At 34.7% G+C, this 21,892-nt stretch overlaps 1 protein-coding gene across 1 annotated transcript; it reads right to left on the bottom strand.

The window, feature by feature from the left end:
- Window positions 1–10,416: 10,416 nt before the first annotated feature.
- On the bottom strand, window positions 10,417–11,373 carry OR8A10 (olfactory receptor family 8 subfamily A member 10). Its single transcript, NM_001391533.1, has one exon. It carries the CDS (start codon window positions 11,371–11,373, stop codon window positions 10,417–10,419), a length of 957 nt encoding a protein of 318 aa, NP_001378462.1.
- Window positions 11,374–21,892: the final 10,519 nt, after the last annotated feature.

Raw genomic sequence — 21,892 nt, 5'->3', positions numbered from 1 at the left:
AAACAGCTGTATGCCAACAAATTGGATAATCTAGGTGAAAGGAAAAAAATACTATAAACAAAAAAGTAGGAAGATTAAATCATGAAGACATAGAAAATCTGACTAAACATATAACTAGTAAGGAGACTGAACCATTAACTAAAAGTCTGCCAGCAAAAAAACCTCCTATATTTAACGGCATCACTGGTCCATTTTAGCAAACATTTAAAGAATAATTAACACTAATTCTTCTCAATCGTTTCCTGAATGTTGAAGAGTAGGAATACCCTTTCTTACTGATTCTTCAAGGCCAGCAATACCTTGACAGCAAAGCCAAAGATGCTACAAGAAAAGAAAACTATAGACCAATATCCCTTATGATCACTAATACAAAAATCCTCAAAAAAACCCCAAAACACTAGTGGGGCTGGCCCCGTGGCCAAGTGGTTAAGTTTGTGCTCTCTGCTGCAGGCAGCCCAGTGTTCCGTTGGTTCGAATCCTGGGCGCAGACATGGCGCTGCTCCTCAAACCACGCTGAGGCAGCGTCCCACATGCCACAACTAGAAGGACCCACAATGAAGAATATACAACTACGTACCTGGGGGCTTTGGGGAGAAAAAGGGAAAAAATAAAAAATCTTTGGAAAAAAACCACTAGTAAACCAAATTCAGCATCATATTAAAAGGATTATTCACCATGACCAAGAGGAATTTATTCCTAGAATGCAAAGATGGCTGAACATATGAAAATTGATCAATGTAGCAAACTACAACAACAGAATGCAGGGCAAAACTACATGATCATCTCAATTGATGCAGAAAAAGTATTTGACAAATTACAGCACCCTTTCATGATAAGGATAGTCAACAAATTAAGAATAGAAGGTAACGACCTCAACATAATAAAAGACAGACTTGTAAAACCCACAGGAAACATCATACTCAATGGTGAAAAATAGAAAGCTTTTCCTCTAAGATCAAGAAGAAGGTAAGGATGCCCACGGCTGCCAATTATATTCAACAAAGTGCTGGAAGTTCTAACTAGAGAATTAAGCTAGAAAAAGAAATAAAAGTCATTCAAATAAGAAATAAAGGAGTAAAACTACTTCTCTTCACAAATTATACGATCTTATATGTAGATAATCCCAAATATTCTACAAAACAATGTAAGAACTAACAAATGAATTCCACAAAGTAGCAGGATAAGAGTCAGCACACAGAAATGACTGGCATTTCTATAACTAACAATGAACAATGCTAAAGAGAAATTTTAAAAGCAATTATTTTTATGATAACATGAAAAAGAATCAAAAACTTAGGAATTAACTAAGGTAGTGAAAGGCTCCTACAATGAAAACTGCAAAACACTGCTGAAAGAAATTACAGAAGACATAAATAGAAACACATCTCATGTTCATGGATTAGAAGACTTAATACTTTTAGGATGTCAATACTACTCAAAGTGATCTACAGATTCAATGGAATACTCACCAAAATCCCAACGATATTTGCTGCAGAAATAGATGAACCCATCCTAAAATTTATACGGAATCTCAAGGGACCCTGAATAACCAAAAAATATCTTAAGAAAGAAAAGAGAATTTTAAGGAGCTCACAGTTCCTAGGTAAAAACTTACTACAAAGCTAGCATAATCAAGAGCATGGTAATGGCATCAACACTGACAACGGAATAGAATAGTGCTCATAAATAGTGTCCATCCATATATGGTCAAATAATTTTTGACAAGGGTGCCAAGACAACCAAAAAGGAAAAAGACTGTCTTTTCAACAGATAGTGTTGGAAAAACTGGATATCCATATGCAAAACAGTGAAGTTGGACACTTACCTAACACTATATACAAAAATTACTCAAAATGGATAAGACAAATATAACTCCTAAATATGTGAAACAGAAGAAAATATAGGGCAAAACTTTACAGTATTTGATTTGGCAATGATTTCTTGGATATGACACCAAAGGCACAGGCATCAAAAGAAAAGATAGACAAATTAGTCATTATAAAAATTAAATGAAAATTGTGTTTCAAAAATCACCATCATCAGAGAAAAAACCCAAGCCAATGGATGGGAGAAAATTCACATTAACAGTAGTGAATTCATCAACATTCCTCCTAGCCTAGTTTCTGTTAGCCTCTTCTCATTTTTATTAATGATAATGCCATTCTCTTTGTTTCCAGGAGCCAAACACATGGTCACTTTGAACTTCTTCCTCGTGCTCTGTATCTCATATTTTCCATGTCATGTGAAATCTTCTTGTGTCTCCCAAGTCACTCTTATCTTATTATTACATGGGCCTTCTGTTGAAGTGCTGTCTCAAAATTCCTCTGATTCAACATGCATCACTTCTGGGTTCATTTTTTTACAAAAGTGAACCACATCAAAAAATGAATCACATTTTTCTGCTATTCAACATCCTTTAATGACGCCTCATAACATCCCAAATGTAAAAAAAAATAAAATAAAAGCCCAAATGTAAAAAAGAGCAATAAAATATTTGAATTTATTCTGACTCAGTTTTATGAATTGATTTTCAGCTTATTCTACATGTACTCTTGACCTTAATTAAAATGGAGTGGTCATTCTTCCCCCCATAAACATGTGTTTTCCTGTCTCCATACATTTCGCCATCACTTTTGTCCTAATAATGCTTTTCCTCTGACTATGCCACTGATCAAATCACCGGCTTTAAGATTTCTCTCTTCAAACTTTCCAATTTATTAGTGAAGTTCTCTTCTAAGGCAAAAATATGATTCTTTGTATTCTTATCAGTGCGCAGCATTGCAATGCCTGTGTAGAGGCTTGTACATTATAGGCCTCTGTTAGATGTTTTTTGAATAAATGATTGTAATAGTGAGTACATGACAAACACTATAGAAGTTCTTCAAAAAATTAAAAGTAATTTTTAACAATCTTATGATCCATCAATCCCACTTCTGGATGTATCTACGAAAGAGCTGAAATCTTAAAGAGAATCTCGTGTTCACTGCGGCACTATTCATAATAGCCAAGATATGGAAACAACCCAAATGTCCTTTGAAAGATAAAGGAATCAAGAAAATGTAGTGTACACATACAATGGAATAGTATTCAGCCTTAAAAAAAGAATGAAATCTTACCATTAAAAAGTATGGATTAACCTTAAAAATATTATGCTAAGTTCAATATGTTATAGTCACAGAAGGACAAATACTTCATGATTTCACTTATATGAAGCATCTAAAAAAGTCAAATGTATAGAAGTAGGAAATAGAATGATGGTTACCGGAGGATGAGGAGAGGAAGATAGGGGAGTTGTAGTTCAATGGATATAAAGTCACACTTATACAAAATGAATAAGCTCTACAGATCTGCTGCACAACATAGTACCTATTGTTAACAATATGGTATCATACACTTAAAAATTTGTTGAGAAGGTAGATCTCATGTTGAGTGTTCTTACTGACAAAAGAAAATGTCAAAAAAACACAAAAGGACACAAAGAAACTTTTGGAGGTGATGAATATGGGGTTTTTAAATATGTTTTTTAGAAATAAGTCAGAGGGAGAAAGTCAAATACCATATGATCTCACTCATAAGTAGAAGATAAAAACGACGAAAAAACAAAGAACACATAGCATTGGAGATTGGACTGGTGGTTACCATTGGGGAAGGGGGAGGGGGGGCAAAAGGGTGATTAGGCTCACATGTGAGAGGATGCACTATAATTAGTGTTCGGACGGTGAACATGATGTAATGTACACAGAATTCGAAATATGATGTACATCTGAAAAAAATAAAAATTTAATAATAATAATTTTTTTAAAAGATTGTCTCCTGAACTAACATCTGTTGCCAATCTTCTTTTTTTTAATTTTTTCTCCCCAAAGCCCTCCCAGTACATAGTTGTGTATTCTAGTTGTGAGGATGAATATGTTTATTACCTTGGTTGTGATGATGGTAACATGAGTGTATGCTTATATTCAAACACATCAAATTGTATAGATTATGTACAGTTTTTTGTATACCAACTATACCTCAATAAAGCTGGAAAAATATTAATATATGTCTCAGGTAGAGTTCTATGCATTGTTTTGCAAATGTTAAACACAATATAAGACACAGCCTCATCTATTTAACATATAAAAATATTACTGTAATATCTACCATTTTAACATGCTAACTCTAGAGCTATGGTGTCCAATATAGCAGCCACTGCGCTCACGACTGAGCACTGAAATGTTGCCAGTCCAAATGGAGACGCTTTGAAGGTGTAAAATATACACCAGAGTTGTAGACTTAATACAAGCAAAAAATGTAAATTATCTCATTTATAGTACTCATATGTTGAAATGAAAATATTTTAGATATTCTGGGTTAAATAGAACATATTAGAAAATTAATTTTACCTGTTTCTTTTTACTTTTTAAATGTAGCTACTAGAAAATTTAAAATTACCTATGTGACTCTTATTTGGGGCTCATAGTATATTTGTATTGGAGTGTACTACTCTGAGGAGCATTTAATAGGAGAAAATAACTCCTTTACATGCTTATTCCATTTGCACCACAGTTTATGCCCATTCAGGAGACATTTTCAGCCTCTTTCTAATAAGAACACTCTGAAACTTTAAAAGACTTAGGACGCTTACTGACGGTAGTTAAAGAGGAAGAGGTTTTACTATATCTTGATTTTGGGAGACTTACTCATAAATGGGATACCATCTGGAATATTGCAATACTTCAATTTGTAAAGCATGAGAGATAGAAATTTCTATTCCAATGAAATTGGCAGAGGCTCTACCTTTGAGATGTTATTATAAGGGAATAACCCCTGACCACGCTAGGTGTGATTTGTGTGTACCTACGTTAAGGGAACTGTAGTTCCTATACACATAGTCTCACAGTTTTTCACCTTGTTGTAAAACACTAGAAGTGATCATTGAGTAAGTGACTAGCCTTAGAGCAGAGGGATACTAATTAACTCTCAGGTCGAAAGTTAGGAGGACCTAGAGAGTAAAGACACAGAAGATTATACCCTCCACTAAAATGGGGAGAAGGAAATTTCTAGTGTAGATACAATTTGAGTAGAAGATGGTCTCTAAGAAGACACATGAACAGAAGGTCAAGAAATGCATGTGTCTTGTTCTTTTGAGGTAAGCCTGTATTGCTGTATACTTCCCTCTTAGTACTGCTTTTGCTGCATCCCATAAGTTTGGGTATGTTGTCTTTTTCATTTTCATTTATGTCCTGGCATGTTGCACACGGAAAAAATGACAGCATTTTATTTTCTCTGATCAAATCTGTAAATATTTTATTTTTTAAAATTACTTCATTTTTATGAAAATAATTTATACTAATTTCAAAGACATTCCGATAAGATAAAAAACTAAAATGGAAGAGCAATAAAAGTCGTCTCACATTTGATTACACACACACACAAAGTAAAATATCAGTAAGTAATCATATATAGAGACATATATACACAGATAGATACACAGAACAGATAGAAATTATTAAAGTAGTCTCATGTCATGCAAGCTTTAATAAACAAAAACATTATATAAATTTATATAAATTTTCCTGATCATGGAAGAAGAAAAATAACTCAATTTTTTTTTTTTGAGGAAGATTAGCCCTGAGTTAACTGCTGCCAATCCTCCTCTTTTTACTGAGGAAGACTAGCCCTGAGCTAACATCCATGCCCATCTCCCTCTACCTTATATGTGGGACACCTACCACAGCATGGCTTGCCAAGTGGTGACATGTCCACACCTGGGTTCCGAACCAGTGAACTCAGGGCCTCCAAAGCAGAACATGCACACTTAACCATTGTGCCACTGTCCCGGCCCCGGTAACTCAATTTTTAATGGAACATATTTCAATGGAAGGTATTGCTTTGGATAACATACAGTGAAATGTTCCAGTGCTCAAGAGAAAAACCAATACCAATTGTGCCAGACTTAGGGAGATATACCATGTCAGTAATATTACCTATTGCTAGTAATGTTACTCCATTAATAGAAAGGCAGTTGTCCTTCTTGACTGTACTTCACATAGAAAACTTATATCATTCACATAAATAGATTCTAAAATTGGTCTTAGTATCTTTTTACTTGCTCATTCCTAATGTCAGTTCTGTATAACTCTGACATACATAGTGTGTGAATTCACATGGAATCTCCCTCCAGGTTATCTAAGAGCTGTTTGTTCTCCCCTTTGAGGTACAATTTAAGGGCTTGATATGTTTTTCTCCACTTCTTTAACCTGGTAGTATGGAGGCAGAGTGGAGGAGAGAATTTTTGTATGTACCTCATATTTAATGAATGGGGAGCTGTGCTTTCTTTGGAGATTTTGCTTTATGTGTTGAATCAGGATGCACTCCACCTATTCAGGAGGGGAATTTATGCCCATTGGGATAGTCTTGGAATTCAGCTCATTGCTAAAATTCAGTATGGAGCTTTGGAGACTTTGCTTTCATTAGAGAAGATCTCTTTAACTTGGAGTTTACAGGTCTGAAAACTTGGATAGGAAGTTTATTTTCACTAATCTATAACGAAAATGTAACATTACCTTCAAGTCAGAAACTTAGTAACAAATCCTGTTAAAATACGCAATATCTATGACTTTGTCACCAGTAGAATCACACCATATTTTCCTACCACATTAAAGTTGTTGTACATTTCTCAAAGGGATTCTTAGAATGAAATTAAGTTCTGATCATGAACATTTATACTCACCCTTACTTCAAATTACAGTATTGTATCTGCCACTAAATTTTGCCATTTAATTCATTAATAAAGAACTATTTGCATATATTATATGTATAGCATATATAATACATATATTAATGTATATAATATACACTAATATATATTTATAGGTATATTACTGTCACAATTTTTAAAAATATTTTGATAATCATGGTTTTAATCTTATATATTTTATCCAGTTAGAGACATTATTCTAAGAACTTAATTCTTTATCTCACAACCTAAAGTGTTTCTGATTCAAAAAAGGATTAAGCAGTTCTTCATTAGAGGAATCCCTAATAGTTGTATGTAATGTCTCTTCCTAATCCCTTCCACATAGGTAATAGCTCTTCCTAACTTTGGTTTGTGCACTCCTTAGTCCTAAGAGGAAAAATAATAAGAATCTGTCTTTGGCCATCACTCTATCTCCAAAATGATGATAGTAAGATTTCCCAGAGTCTCATGAATCCAGCAGTTTCTATCACTACCATAACTTGATGCTCATTTCATGGACTTTAATTTTTTTTTTTTTGTATTTCATACATATATCAAATCAGTGATTTTGTAATTTGTGTTTATCATTCTTACCAGAAACTCAGGTTCACATTTTTGTTTCTGTCATTCAAAAAGCTCTTATTAGTGTTTTTTCTTTCCCATTACCGGACTTTACTAAGGTTATTTTGCAAAGTTAATGCTGAGGACCATTCCATGGTGAATTTTTTCACAATAATCTCATTTTCCTGATCACCAAGGGCCACCTAATTGGAAACTTAAAAAAAATAACATTTTATATAAATGTCCTTATTTTCCTGGAAATCTCTGAATATTTGATACTATTGGCTACTCACTCTTTACTGAAACTCTCTGTTTTGGATATTGCAAAGACTGCAAGAGGTTGGATAATTGGAAGAATTCACAAGAATTCATGTAAGGCTTTTAATGAAGACAAGAGGGACAGAGGGTGGAGCCAGGTATCAGGAGCCTAAGAAACTTCCAGTTGTAGCTTTCCAGAGTCCTTCTTGTTGGCAGAAGATGGATTTATTCCCCTGACTGAAACACCAAAATTTGCATGATGTATCTTATTTTAAATAATTTTTTTCATCTTATACCTAAAGTCATTTAACAAATATTAATTAAACTAACTCTAGGCACTCTTCAACACATTCTAAGTAAAATAATGAACAAGACGAGCAAAGTCTCTGCTGTCATGCAGCTTATATCTTAGAAGGATGAAACAAACAATAAAATAAATCAACAAGATAATGTATGGTACTGAAAGGAAAACAGGATAATATGACTCTGAGGCAATTTAGACTGAGTGGTCAGGAAAGGCTTTTCTGAAGAAGTGATAATTAAAGCAGAATCTCAGTATGAATAAGATTCTAGGCATGTGAGGACCTTGGTATTGAACATTCTAAGCAGTGGGGAAAACTGCTACAAAAGACGGAAAGCTTTTAATAGATCTGAGGAGCAGAGAGTAGACTTTGGTAGTTAGACCATTGTGATAGATGGTTATGTTTTCATAAAATCAGAGCAGAAAGTATATGATGTCAATTTTTGTCGTTATTGGTGATGTTAAGTTTAATCATTAGGTTAAGATGGTTCCCACTAAATTTACTATTGTAAAAGTATTCCTTTCCCTTTGTTATTAATAAATAATCTTTGACATGATACTTTGAGATTGTGTGTATATCTTGTTCTTACTCCCCTATAATTTTTTACCCACTGATTTTAGTTTTCATTGATGATTCTTACTTAAATCAATTATTAATATGTTCACTGCAGCATAAGTTTGTAATTTTATCATTCCTTTTATATTTGTTAGTTGATGTTGTCTGTAATGAAGAGTTTTCCCTTTTATACTATTTATTTTATTATTGTCTTTGTTATTTTTACATCAGTAAGGACTGATGATTCTCACAAACCATTCATTTTGGTGTTCAAATTGTCCAAAATTCGTGCACTAGGATCCCTTTCAAGTTAACTCGTTGTCTTTTTGACACATGTCCATAAATTTGGCGCACTTATTTACCCTATGGAATAATAAGATGTTCCAGGCTCATCTTGAATTTTAGATACCTCACTTTGGAATTTGCCATTTCTCCGTGAAGTCCTGGTTTTCTTTTAGCGTGGTGTGATATTTAGAAACCAAATATCATTGGGTGAGAAGTATAATCTTTGTTACTTGAATGTCATTGTTTCTAGGCTCTTTTAGTGGAAAAAGCAAGAGCAATCTATTAATTGTGGCTTCCCATTTATTTACAAGGACAGCCAAACTTTTCATACTTGCCCTCAGTCCCTACAGATTTTGCCTCCTTCCCTCCATCATCCCTCTGATAGCACCTTTCATTACCCTGCCTCTGTTCATTCTGCTTACAGAGCACTTCCCACGTTGCTGTTTCTTAAATGTGCCTGAACATCCTCCTCTTTCAGAGATTGTATTTGATGTTCTCTTTGCCTGCATTTTCTTCTTTCAGTCATGTAGTTTGATTCTTCACCTCCTTCAGGTTTCTATTCAAAAATCAGATTTCTCAGACTGTGACCTCCGTGTTTAAAAGAGTAAGCCCCACCCCACCCTCAGCACCCAACCTGCTTCTCTGCTTTAGTTTCCCTATAGCACTTATTCCCATTAGATATAGTACGCTTTCTTGTTCATTTGTTTGTGATTTGCTTCCCATGAGGGTAGGATATTTTGTCTGCCTGGCACATAGTTGTCCAGCAAATACTTGTTGACTGACTGGGATAAATTAATTACAATGGTGTAGTGAGGCATAGAGATTATTCTGAATACTGGGAAAGTAAATAGTGAGCAATTAAGGAAGTCACCTTGAGATTCAATTGGAATGAGTCAAAATATCCAATACATTGGAAAGAAAGTATGTAAATTAAAATTATAGTGAAAATGTAAAATTAGAAACTCTTTTGTCCCTTTTTGCCATCCTCAGCCTCCACCTCCACCCCATTTGAGATCTTCACAAGACAGATATGATATTTGATGATTATAACAACAGCTGCAAGTCTTATGAAAATAATATTTCTTCTTGTTTACTAGAAACTAGATTCTCTTGAAATTATACTAAGAAATGTCTATTGCTTTTGCAACCTTGTTGTATATTAAAATGTAAATTTCTCAGGGAATTTACACATTTAGCCATTATTAAACATTGCAACTTTAAAATAGGTTTGGTCAGGAATTTTTTGTTTAGCAAGAACATTTACACAAAGGAACAGATCTGAGATACATATAGATAGGTAAATAGAGATGGAGATATATAATAATACCTATATTATATTATGTTTATATAATATAAAATTAAATAATGTTATCTATATTTAATTGTTATGTTATATTAACAGATACCATTGCATATTATAATATATTGTTTTATATTATAAGAATATATTATTACATATCTCTGTATCATCTATCTATCTATCATCTATAAGCATAGACCAGTAAGTAAGAATGTAGGCTAGGAAGACTGTTTCTTGAGTTGTTAGGAGATTAGAGAGAGTAAAAGGGCACTGGGTCTTGGGAGTAGGCACTGCTAAAGAGGAAGTGAGTGTCACCAAAAGTAAATATTCAGACATTTTAGCCTAAGATAGACATTGACTTGAAACTGATTAGTTAATCTTAAAAACAAGCAGAAGTAAAAACAAAAATAAATTTTTAAAAGTGTTATTTATTTTTAAAAGTGCTGTTTTCTACACATATTCAGAAAGTATCCCACCATACATAACTTTTTTAGAGATTCTTTGACATCCTTGTTCCTAAGGCTGTAGATAAGGGGGTTAAGCATGGGAATCACGGTGGTGTAAAACACAGAGGACACCTTCTCCTGTGTTGTGTCACTGGTAGATGGTTTAAAATACATAAAGATGATGGAGCCATAGAAGACCCCAACAGCTGCAAGGTGGGAGCTGCATGTACTGACAGCTTTGGACCTGCCTTCACCTGAGCGGATGCACATGATGCTGGAAAGGATGAAGGCATAAGAGATGAAGATGGCTAAAGCACATGCAAATACATTGAATCCAACCAAAATCATCACCAGAAGTTCCTTTGTGTAGTCTCTTGAGCAAGATATATTCAGAAGAGGAAGGATGTCACAGAAGTAATGGTGAATGATATTAGTTCCACAGAAAGAGCGACTAGCTATGTAGCTGGCATGAACCAAGGCTCCAATGGCCCCTACTATATACACACTCATGACCAGTAGAAAACAAACTCTGCGGGACATGGTGACATTGTAGAGCAAGGGGTTACAGATGGCAACATAACGATCATATGCCATGACTGTCAGCATGTAAGAGTCACCAATACCAAAGAAGCAGAAGAAAAAGAGCTGGGCCATGCACTCAGGAAGGGAGGTGAAATTCTTCTCTGATATGAAGTTCACCAACATCTTGGGAATTATGACAGAGGAGAGGCAGAGATCTATGAAAGATAAATTACTGAGAAAATAATACATGGGAGTGTGAAGCTGAGAACTGATCCTGATTAAAAAGACTAAACTGAAGTTTCCCACTATGGAGACCATGTAGATAAATAAAAACAGGAAGAAAAGAGGGAGCCGGAGTCCTGGCTGATCTGTTAACCCCTCAAGGATAAACTCAGTTACTGAAGAATGATTTCCTCTATGCATGCTTCTTCCAGTTGTGATAGGCTGAGTGGTTTGGGGAAGATGTTCTCATTAGAAAGACATTGTCATCCAACAGAATTTAGTGAACCAAGATCTGATAAATGACATAATATCTAACTGACATAAAATGTCAGGAAACCAAGAGACTACAACACACTTTTAATTGAAGTCTTTATCAAGAAGTCGATACCTCATTTGGCTTCATTACTCCATGTGACATCTAGAAGTGAAAATCATTTTGTCTCCACAAATTGTTTTAGATTCCCCTATAAATGAAAAATAATTGCTCTGTTATTCAGTCACCTTTTGAGAAACAGTACAGAGCTGTTGCCCTGTTTTGGTGGTTTTCAATCTGCAACAATCTGTGCTCCCTTCTGATGTCTCAGAGCTTAACCTCTCCCTTCCTGGTTCCCCTTTTGGCTTTGGCATCTTTAATTTGCTCATTCAGTCCCTGACTCCAGTCAAAAAGAGCTTTGTTTTCACCAAGCTTTCCATCTCCCCCCTGAGTTATTGGTTTGGACTTTGCCTTTTCTTTCTTCTACCCATATTATTATACAGAGAGGAGAGGAATTAAGGCATCCTGGAGCTAGCAGGAAGAGGGCAATGCTAGAAGGGAAGCTGTCATCATGTGTGGAAGGAAACTGAGGAGAATGAAGAATAGTAACAGCAGAAGGAGCTGTTACTGTTGCATTTATTGAGCACCTATCAGGTAGTGGGCACAACGTTCAGAACATTTTATTTGCAATTTCACTTAATCTTCCTTACAATCCCATGAAATAGATACTGTTATTATCTCTATTTTATAGATTTAATGGGACAAAGAGGTTAAATAAATACTTTCCCTAAGTCAGGAAACTTGAAAGCAATATTTTTTTTACTGTTTTACAAGTGAGTTTATGTACATATCCCAAGCTCACACAGCTAGTAAGTGTTAGAGGCAGAATTCATATCTTTGTTTTTCTAATTAAAAAAAAAAAAACCTGCCCTATAAACCAGCTTTTTTCCTGTACCTGACCACATTATTGTAACTTCTGTGAAGCTTTACTTGTTATGCTACTTTTATTACTATTACTGTTAAATCACTTTCTCTAGTATTTTCTTCCTGTTGTTAGCAAAAGCATATTAGAATAGTCTATCGTAGATTTTGATAAGCATTTAAAGCATTTATTTTCTTGTTTAAGTAAGACTGTGTTGTCTCTTCAATAGCTTTAAGGTGGAAAAACAAAAAGATTTGCACGTGCACTATTGCACACACACATACACATTACTCTGTGAAAAAATTACTCCAATGTCCAATTCCTACAGTATAAACTTGTTAGATAACAACAAGAAAAACAGCTGAACATGCACACTCTTTCTTTTAGCTTTTCAAGTTGGAGATACGATGTGAAATAAAAATATTTCCTCTTTAAGGAGAATAAGAAAAATAGTAATAAAATAGGCCTCGAGATACAAAGGATAGAATGAAATAAGGCCAAGGGAAAAAACACTGGGTGGGCACCAATGAAACATTGCAGCAAGTGGGTAGAGGGCCTCTGAAAAATAACACATTGTTTCTGTGTTGCTGGATGTCATGTGAACAGACTTTCTACAGTTTCCAAAACCAAACACAGCTCTGTCTGGTCAAATGAGATTTAAGTATTTCACAGACTTCCCCACTTTTATTTATGGTTTTACTCATTTTCCTATGACTACAAAAAGATGAAAACACATCTTTTCTCAAAACCAACTTAAAAGTATTGTCCTCCATGAAACTTCTTCCCCCTCAAAGGCACTTTGTGACTCTCATGTCATAAAATTTCTTATATTATAGTTGTATTCTAGTCATTGTGAAGTGGTAAAAATATTGGTTTACTAAGTCATATGAAACTGGATTCATTTTCCGGCATGGTTATCTCCTAGCCATGTGAACCTGAATAAGTTACTTCTATTATATAAACTCCAGTTTCTTCATCCATAGAACAGTGATAATAATTCCTACTACACACATACATTTTGAAATGGCTCATTCATTTCTTCACCCAATAGCTATCAATTGAGAATCTTCTATGTGCTGAAGATAAAATATTGAATGAGACAAATTCTTGCTCTCGTAAAATGCACATTCTAATGGGGGAGGTCAATAAACCAACAAAGAAATATATGTAGAATTTAGAGTCTAGTAATGAGAAACATGAGGAAAATGCAGTGTAAGAGGCTGGTAATTAGAGGAGTAGTCAAAGGAGGCCTGTCTAAAGAGGTGACATTTGAATTGAGTCCTGAATGAACTGAGAGGGTGTTGGAGGAGGTCATCAAAAGGATTTGACCAATGGTTGAACTTTGAGCTGGACCCAGGAAATTGGAAGCCCCTCATCCCCTCCTTTGTCCTTGGAATGTACCCTATGCCTAGTATTCCCACAGTGCAAGTCATTTTCAGGGATGTAGCCTTGAGAGAGTAAGGTGTTGAGACCCTCTGGACTGAATATGGAACTGAACCCAGTTAAGGTCTCCATATAAAACTTTAAGATTCTGGCAGGCAGGTGCAGAGATCTACTCACCTTTTGGGCACTCAAGACAAGCCTTGTCCGTAAGTTCCCTTGCTTATTAAACCTTCCAACCTGGGGTGGTCTGCCTCTTTCTTCAGTCTCTCCTTGCCTTCTGTGTACGGGGGTCACTTTGTGAACCAACAGAGGGGGAGCCATGTCAGTATCTGTATAAAAGATTATTCCTTGAAAAAGCACGAAGATAGTTGAAAGATGCAAACTTCCAATTGTAAGGTAAATAAACCCTGGCAATGAAATATGCAGCATGGTGACTGTAGTTAAAAATACTGTGTAGCATATTTGAAAGTTTCTGAGAAAGTAAATATTAAAACTTCTCATCATAAGAATAAACAATTGTAACTGTGTGAGGTGATAAATGTTCACTAAGCTTATTGTGGTAATCTTTTCTAAATATATGCATATATCAAATCATCATATTGTACACCTAAAACTAATACTGTTGTATGTCAATTATATGTAAATAAAACTAGGGAAAACAAGATTGATTTGGGCAAAAGAAACATCAGTGTAAAGGCTCTGAGAGAGCATGCTTGGCATGTTGCAAGATCAGACAGGAAACCAGTGTGGGTGGGCCAGAAAGAGCAAGAAAGAGATTGATATGTGGAATTGAAGATGGAGCTAGGTACCAGATAGAAGCCTTGATAAAAACTGTGAATCTTTTTTTGAGTTGTCATGGGGCACTTTTGGAGAGTTTGCAAAAGGAAGAGTGTTATATGTTTTTACGTATTTTTAAAAGGTTTATTCAAGCTCTGGTTATTCTGTCAAAAATATTTATTAAGGAGTAAAGAAGTAGATTCAGGAAAATCCAGGAGGAGACAAAAACCTGCTCCAGTTGAGAGATGCTAGCTAGGGCCAGACTGTTAATGATGGTGATAGTAAGAAGTCAGAAAAATCTGGGATGTATGTCATTTGTTTACAAGTTGGATATGGGCATCTGAGAAAGAGTAGCAGGGAAGGATCAGGGATATCGGCCTGAGATTGGATCAATGGTGGTAGAGGAAGAGATTTGGGAAGTATTTTTCTCTGCACATTTTAAGATTGATGTCCATTACACGGCCAAATGGATATGTTGCGTAAGAAATTGAATATGCGAATTTGCAGTTCAGAGAAGAGATCTAGCTTGAACATCATTTTTGGGGTCATCAGTGCATATATGATATTTAAAACCAGGAGACTGGATGAGATCAATCAGGTATGATTTGTACAAACACTTTACAACAGTGCCTGTACATGGAAAATTATTAATAAATTTGGCTTGGTCATTTTTACTGTTATTACCAGATACTGAGCTAAATATTTAGGATTTTTAGGGCGTCTTCTCCATTCTTTTCCTATTCCTTATCATCTCTCACCTTCTTGATTTAGTGCCCACTGCTATATATCCTGAGCAATAGTCCAACAGAACATCTGTCATAATGAGTTGGAAGCACCTCGCATGGAATCTAGGACCTAGTGGAGAACCTGTACCTATCTGTTTATTTTTATCTGTTCCTTCAAATTCTACCTATATATTGACTTCTACAAACTTTCTACTCCTCAGTTTTTCACAATCTTCAAAATAAGCAACACACCCAGAGAATGCCCTATATTTACACAAAAGTATCTTATATTTTCTTCCATTGTTTATCTTTGCTTTGGTTGCATTTACATTCTTCACATTTCTGTCTTTTCTTAGACAAATCTAAATAATGAGTACTACAAATAAGGATAAGATTTAACTCAGCACTATTCCAAATTGACACACTTCAGATAAATATTAAAAGCATATTCCTGTGTTGACTGTGACATTAACAGAAACAGTTCGATTATTCTTTCCTTGACAAACTGTTAGATACCCAGATTCTTTAATGACTCTTAATACAACAGGAACTCTGGGTGATGATGTCTATGAGGAGTATGGGTGTTTGAAAAAGTTTAAAGGTTGGGATGTTTAAGCTTAAAAAAATAATATTTTTTATTAGAAACATCAGTTTAAATTAAAGTCCTAGAATCTGTTTCTCATTCTAGAATTACAAGCAGGAGAGAAAAGCAGGCAGAAAAGATGAATAAAGTTGTCAGAGGCAATGCCAGGAGTTCCTTCCTTTCATTTTTAAGGTCAGCGTTGGGGACTTTGTGAATCCACTGTCGGAAAAGCATAAGGTGAGGCATCATTTTTGATCCTGAATATAGCAATTTGTGATGTGGACTAGGAGTCAGAAGCTTGATATTTTATTCGTAGATTGACCCTTTGCTAACTGAGAGATGTTGGATAGTAGATGAATATCAGTGTTTTTTAGTAAAAGAGGAATTCCTAACCTAAGCCTTGTAAAATTATGTTATTCAATGCATGTGTGAATGCTTAGTAAAATTCAACGTTCAAAATAAATGAGAGATATTATTAATATAACTGGAATTTTCAAGAGGAAGAAAGCCAAGAGTTTGAAGACAGAAGAACAGATATAGAACCACTGGAAGGAGAAATGGTTTCTATGCATTGCGTTCTTTATGCCCACCAGTCATGAGGCAGACACTGTGTGCCTGTTCAGTTTTGTCATAGGTAATAATAATTTTTAACTCCCTTCTAAAATTGAATTTCAACTACAATATCCTATTGAAGGTAGATAGAATTTTATGACTTACCTGAATATTATCACCAGGGAAATTACTGCTGGTCCTACAGGAAGTTTTATTGTTGATCTTACATAGTGCATGCACATGCACACACACACACACACACTTATAAGATAATTTTATCATCAAACACTAATGGTCCAGAATCTTTCTGATTCTGGCAAAATAATGGAGTTGATTTTGCCTAAGAATTCAAGGAGTATTGATGAAGAGTAACAGTTTAAGATCAACTAAGCAGAGAAAGAGAAGTACTCCTACTGACCTCTAATTCTCTATCATCGAAGGAAAATTTTATTTGGATCTCTTTGGACCTAAAGTAGATGATTGCAAGCAAAAGTTCCCCTTAGGGACTTGTCTTCCCAGTAGCTGGACTCTATAGGGAAGAAACAATTATAAAGTATATATTTGTTGGCAATATAGTGGCATTCTTATTGATCCCTAGGGTATTTAAAACAAACATCAAACTTTTTTCCCTGAGTTTTAAGAGATTGATAATGATCCCATAGTAAAGGGCAAACATTTGACACCATGTTAAAATTAAATTGCTTTATCAAAACCATAAAATAATGCTAAATTTTTCCTTAGCATTTTAAATTTTCTGTAATCCAGCCAAATCCATGCTATCATCTACAGTCAGAGAAAAACCTTTCTCTTCTTAATTCATTGGCATGTTTTGTAGAATTATACATGGAGGAAAAGAATAAGTGACCTGTTTCCTTTCTGTGCTTTCAAAAAGTATAACCTGGGCTCCAAGACATTTTCTTATAATGTCATATGTCTGCAGAAAGCATATGTCCATACAATATTTTAGGTCACTCCTAATTCCAAATATGTCACTTTTTGCCAAGCTAAACTATCATGGATTGTCTTTTCATTTCTTTATCAAAGTTTTAACAGCTTTATAAAGGCATAATTGGCATTCAATAAATTGCACATTTAAAGTGTATAATTAGGTAAATTTGCAGCATTTACACCTGAAGCCATCACCAAAATCAAGAAAATGAAGACATCCAACCCCCTTTGTCTTCCCTCCCTCTCAATCTTCTTCCACCCATTTTCAGGCAATCATGAATCTACTTTCTGTCACCATATATTAGTTTGCATTTTTGAGAATTTTATTTTTGCAGTTATACAATATGTACTCTTTGCCTGACTTCTTTTATTCAGCATAATTATTTTGAGATTCATTCACAGTTCTGCATGTATCAAAGTTTATTTTGTTGTTCTTTTTTGTTCTTTTTGCATAAGAATGTCTAATTTTTCTAGCACCATCAGAGTGTCTTGTCATGTAACTTTTTCACGATCAGTTGACGATCTTGGTGAGGGTCTAGATTTCGCCTGTTTATTCTCCTCCGTTGATCCATTTGTCTGTCTTCATGCCTGTATCACACTGTCTGGCTAACTGTAGCTTCATAATATGTTTTGGAGTTTATTATGTGAATCCTCCAGCATTGTTCTTCTTTATCAAAGTTGTTTTTTCTATTCTAGGTCTTTTGCATTTCTTTATGAATTTTGGAAACATCTTATCAATCTTTACAAAATACCTACTGGGATCTTAAATGAGATTACATTAAATCTATGAATAAATTTGAGGGAAAATGGCATGCTAATAATGAGTAGTCTGATGCAGAAACAGTATTTCAGGTTTTCTTGAATTTCTCTTGACAAGGTTTGATTATAAAGATCTTGCATATATTTTGCTGGATTTATCACTAGGCATTTCATATGTGTGGTGTTTTTCTAAATAGTATTTTTAAATTTAATTTCCTATTGTTCATTGGTAATGTACTGAAAATGATGGATTTTTGTATTTTTTTTGTTTCCTATGATTTGGCTAAACTCAGTTGCTATTTATATTAGTGTTTCTTGTAGTTTCTATAGGATTTTCCACATAGACAATAATGTATCATTGAAAAGTTTTAGTTCTTTCTGGAGTTGACAAACTTTATGAGTCTTGTTGTTGATATTTTTTCTTATTGCTCTGAAGTCTACTTTACCTAATATCAACATATCCACTCATTTTTTTTAAATTAATGTCCGTATGTTATAGATTTTTAATCCATTTACTTTCATCGATTTACTTCAAGTACAATAAATATGCAACACCGATCTATGAAGATAAAAATCATACTGGTGGTTGCCTCTGTGGAGTAAGTATATGTATAGAATGGAAATAAACACAAGAGGATTTTCTGGGGTGATAGTAGTGATACATCAGGGATTGGCAACCTTTTCTATAAACAATCAGATAGAAAATATTTCAGGCTTTTTGAACCGTAAGATCTTTGTTGCAATTACTCAACTCTTACACCCTACAAAAAGCAGTCATAGATAATATGTTAATTATGAGCATGGCTATGTCCAATAAAACTTTATTCATAGACACAAAAATTAGAATCTTATATCATTTTATTTTGATATTTTCAATCATTTGAAGATGTAAAAAAAAAAACACCTTAGCTCATGGGCAATATTAAAACTGGTTGTGTGCTGGATTTGGCCCATGGACCAGTTTGCCAAGCTCTGCTCTGTATCTTGATAGGTGTGCTCATTACTTGAGTGGATATTTTTATCAAAACTCACTGAACTATATCTTTAATAACTGTTCATTTTACTATGTATAATCATCTAAAAGTGATTATAATATAAAAGTAAAAAATATAGAATATATGACACCAAGTAACACAATTTTTAAAGAAAATGACTCATAAATATTGCCACATAAAAATCTGCACCAAAAAAGGCATCATGAAAAGTTAAAGGACAAGCTACCAACTGGAAAAGGATAATTGAAACACATATAACCAGCAAAGAATTGATATCCAGAATTGCAAAGAACCTCCACAAATTAACAAGGGCAAACAAGAAAATAAAACAGCAAGTAAAGGGTACAAGCAGCCATTTTTCAGAACAGAAAAATCCAATCTCAATAAACAAATGGAAAAAACTGAACTTCACAGAATCAGCCTGATGTGAGTGCTCACGAGACCAGATTTCAAGGACTCAGTGCTATGCTGGTCTCCCACTTCTTTCTTAGTAAAAACCCTCTAAGTAAGTTGGGAAACAGGAAAATATAGCTCCAGATTCACTTGTGAAATGATCTCCCTGAATGTTCTCATCAGTGAAAAAGATCACACTACTCCAACCCTTCCTACATTATAGGATCATTCTGAGAGTTAGATGAGTTAAAGGTGTGAACAAATTAAACTGCAAATCGTTACAAATCTGATACATCATCATTCGTTAACATTCCTCTGACTTGAAAATTATGAAATGCTTTCCTCTTTAGGTTTTGATTTTCTTCTCTAAAATGAGTACACCAAGATGTGTGCTCATCTCTCAGGAAGGTATCAGTATAATGACTATAACTTCTTAGTTACAGAAGAATCTCAGTATACTGTTTTAGGAACAGAGATATTTGTAATGGAATATCACACTGAGTATATATAAAATATACATACATTTCTTCGTGCAGGTTTACAATCTATCTAGGAATGATAGCATCATCCACACACGAATCCCTCACAAACATATGCAGGGTATCTTAAAATGGCCCGAGGGAAACAGCACAGTACTTCTTAAATTGAGGACAAGGTGCAATTCAAGGTAGGTTTCAGAATCCTTCATGTAAAGGAAAAACAGGGCACATTTTCTTAAAGACTGAACTTTACTTATAGATGTGACAGTGAGGGGCTGGCCCAGTAGCTAGGTGGTTTAAGTTCCATGAGGCTAGTGGCCAGGGTTTGCTGGGCCCTGGATGCCAGGGTGGACCTATTCCACTTGTCAGCCATGCTATGGAAGCATCCTACATACAAAATAGATGAAGATTGACACAGATGTTAGCTCAGGGCTAATCTTCCTCACCAAAAAAAAAATCTGATAATGAAAAATCAGCAATTTTTATATTGAAAATCCTAGATCTACTAAGAAATAATATAAAAGAAATGACTTTTAAAAATTACAGCAGCCTTAAACTGTGTTGCTCTCCTCACACTCTGTCCCTATTATTCTCTCTTGTCTGCCAATGGAGTTACTTAAGTGGAAAAATTTAAGAATTATCAAAAGAGCATAGGACCAGGACTTAGAAGACTTACATTTGAAACCTGCCTCTACCATAAAATGCCTTAGCCTTTGTCTTCCATAGTTTTGTCAATATAATTGTGTAGAGATTCTGTAATATAGATAAATGTGTCACCATAAGAAGCCAGACAGGCTGTCCCAGGAGGCTCCATAGAATGAGAGTCATGACCCTGGGGTATTAATCATGTTCTAGAAGCTGCCCTCAGTCCTGCAAGCTTAGAAACCTAATTTTATCTGCACAGAGAAAGGAACTTGTTCTTTTGGGAATGGAATTCACAATAACCAAGGTCAATATTCTGATGTGCACAGGCAGAATGCTATTTTTTAAACTAGAGCAAAATCAGGACACTTGAAGGTATTATCAGTCTCCAGATGCAGTCATGCTACGTGGAAGATTGATCCATAACCTGAAGGCCAATATACTAATTGTAAAAGAAAACTATTTGTTACAAGAACTTGCATGATTCAGCCTGTATGACTCATTCTTTGCCTGTAGAGAGGCCTAAGGATGAAGTGAAATAAGAATTACAATTGATTAGGCTGGAAAATGGGACAATGTGAAAAAATAATCTATTCTCAAAGTTTTGGGTTTTATGGATCAGTAAATTGAAGACCAAGGAGGAGGGGAACTGAGGACAGGTGTAAGATTAACTACTTTTATTTTGCAAAATTATTGTGCTAAAAAACACAGAAATCATTTTCTTTTAAAAAGTAGCTACCATCACAAAAAAGATATTTAAACAGTAAACACATAGGGGAGCATATATGTTCATTCTAAAAGCCCATGCAATGAAAGGACAGAAGGTAACATTAAACCATGTTTTCACCACAGCCTGGTGAAAATGTTACCACAGACTCATAGCAGGCAGGAACCAGAGTTAGGAAATGAGCAAGTTAGATAACTTGATTGTCTGATGCATATGTTTTGCATTACGAATTATTTGGCAACAGATGAACACCCATAATACAATAGCTCTAAATTTCTACATTCCTTTCCTATAAAAGCTGGTCTTGACAAAGACCAGAATACTGCAAGTTCATTGATTAAGCTTCCTTAGATTTCAGTATTTGTCTCTACAGCTTTTCTTTTTCTAAATTTCTGTGACTGATCAACTCCCACCTCCCACTCACCCTTGAGACAGATTATTTTTTAAGATGAGTTAGCATATTAAATAAATTATAATCAATTAATTCTGTCTTGGAAGTCACTGTGCTCATGAAGGTAGCTTTGTGTCTTTTCTGTGATAATATATGAATTAGTATAAAATTTTAACTCTTAGGAATGGAAT

The sequence above is a fragment of the Equus caballus genome, chromosome 7 (genome assembly GCF_041296265.1).
Source record: "Equus caballus isolate H_3958 breed thoroughbred chromosome 7, TB-T2T, whole genome shotgun sequence".
Classification (NCBI taxonomy): Eukaryota; Metazoa; Chordata; class Mammalia; order Perissodactyla; family Equidae; genus Equus; species Equus caballus.
The sequence above is the reverse complement of the archived record's forward strand: the minus strand, read 5'-3'. Positions and strand labels throughout refer to the sequence as shown.

Excerpts from the sequence above, each read along its gene's own strand:
- OR8A10 (NM_001391533.1), bottom strand. The coding sequence starts at position 11,373 with ATGCATAGAGGAAATCATTCTTCAGTAACTGAGTTTATCCTTGAGGGG.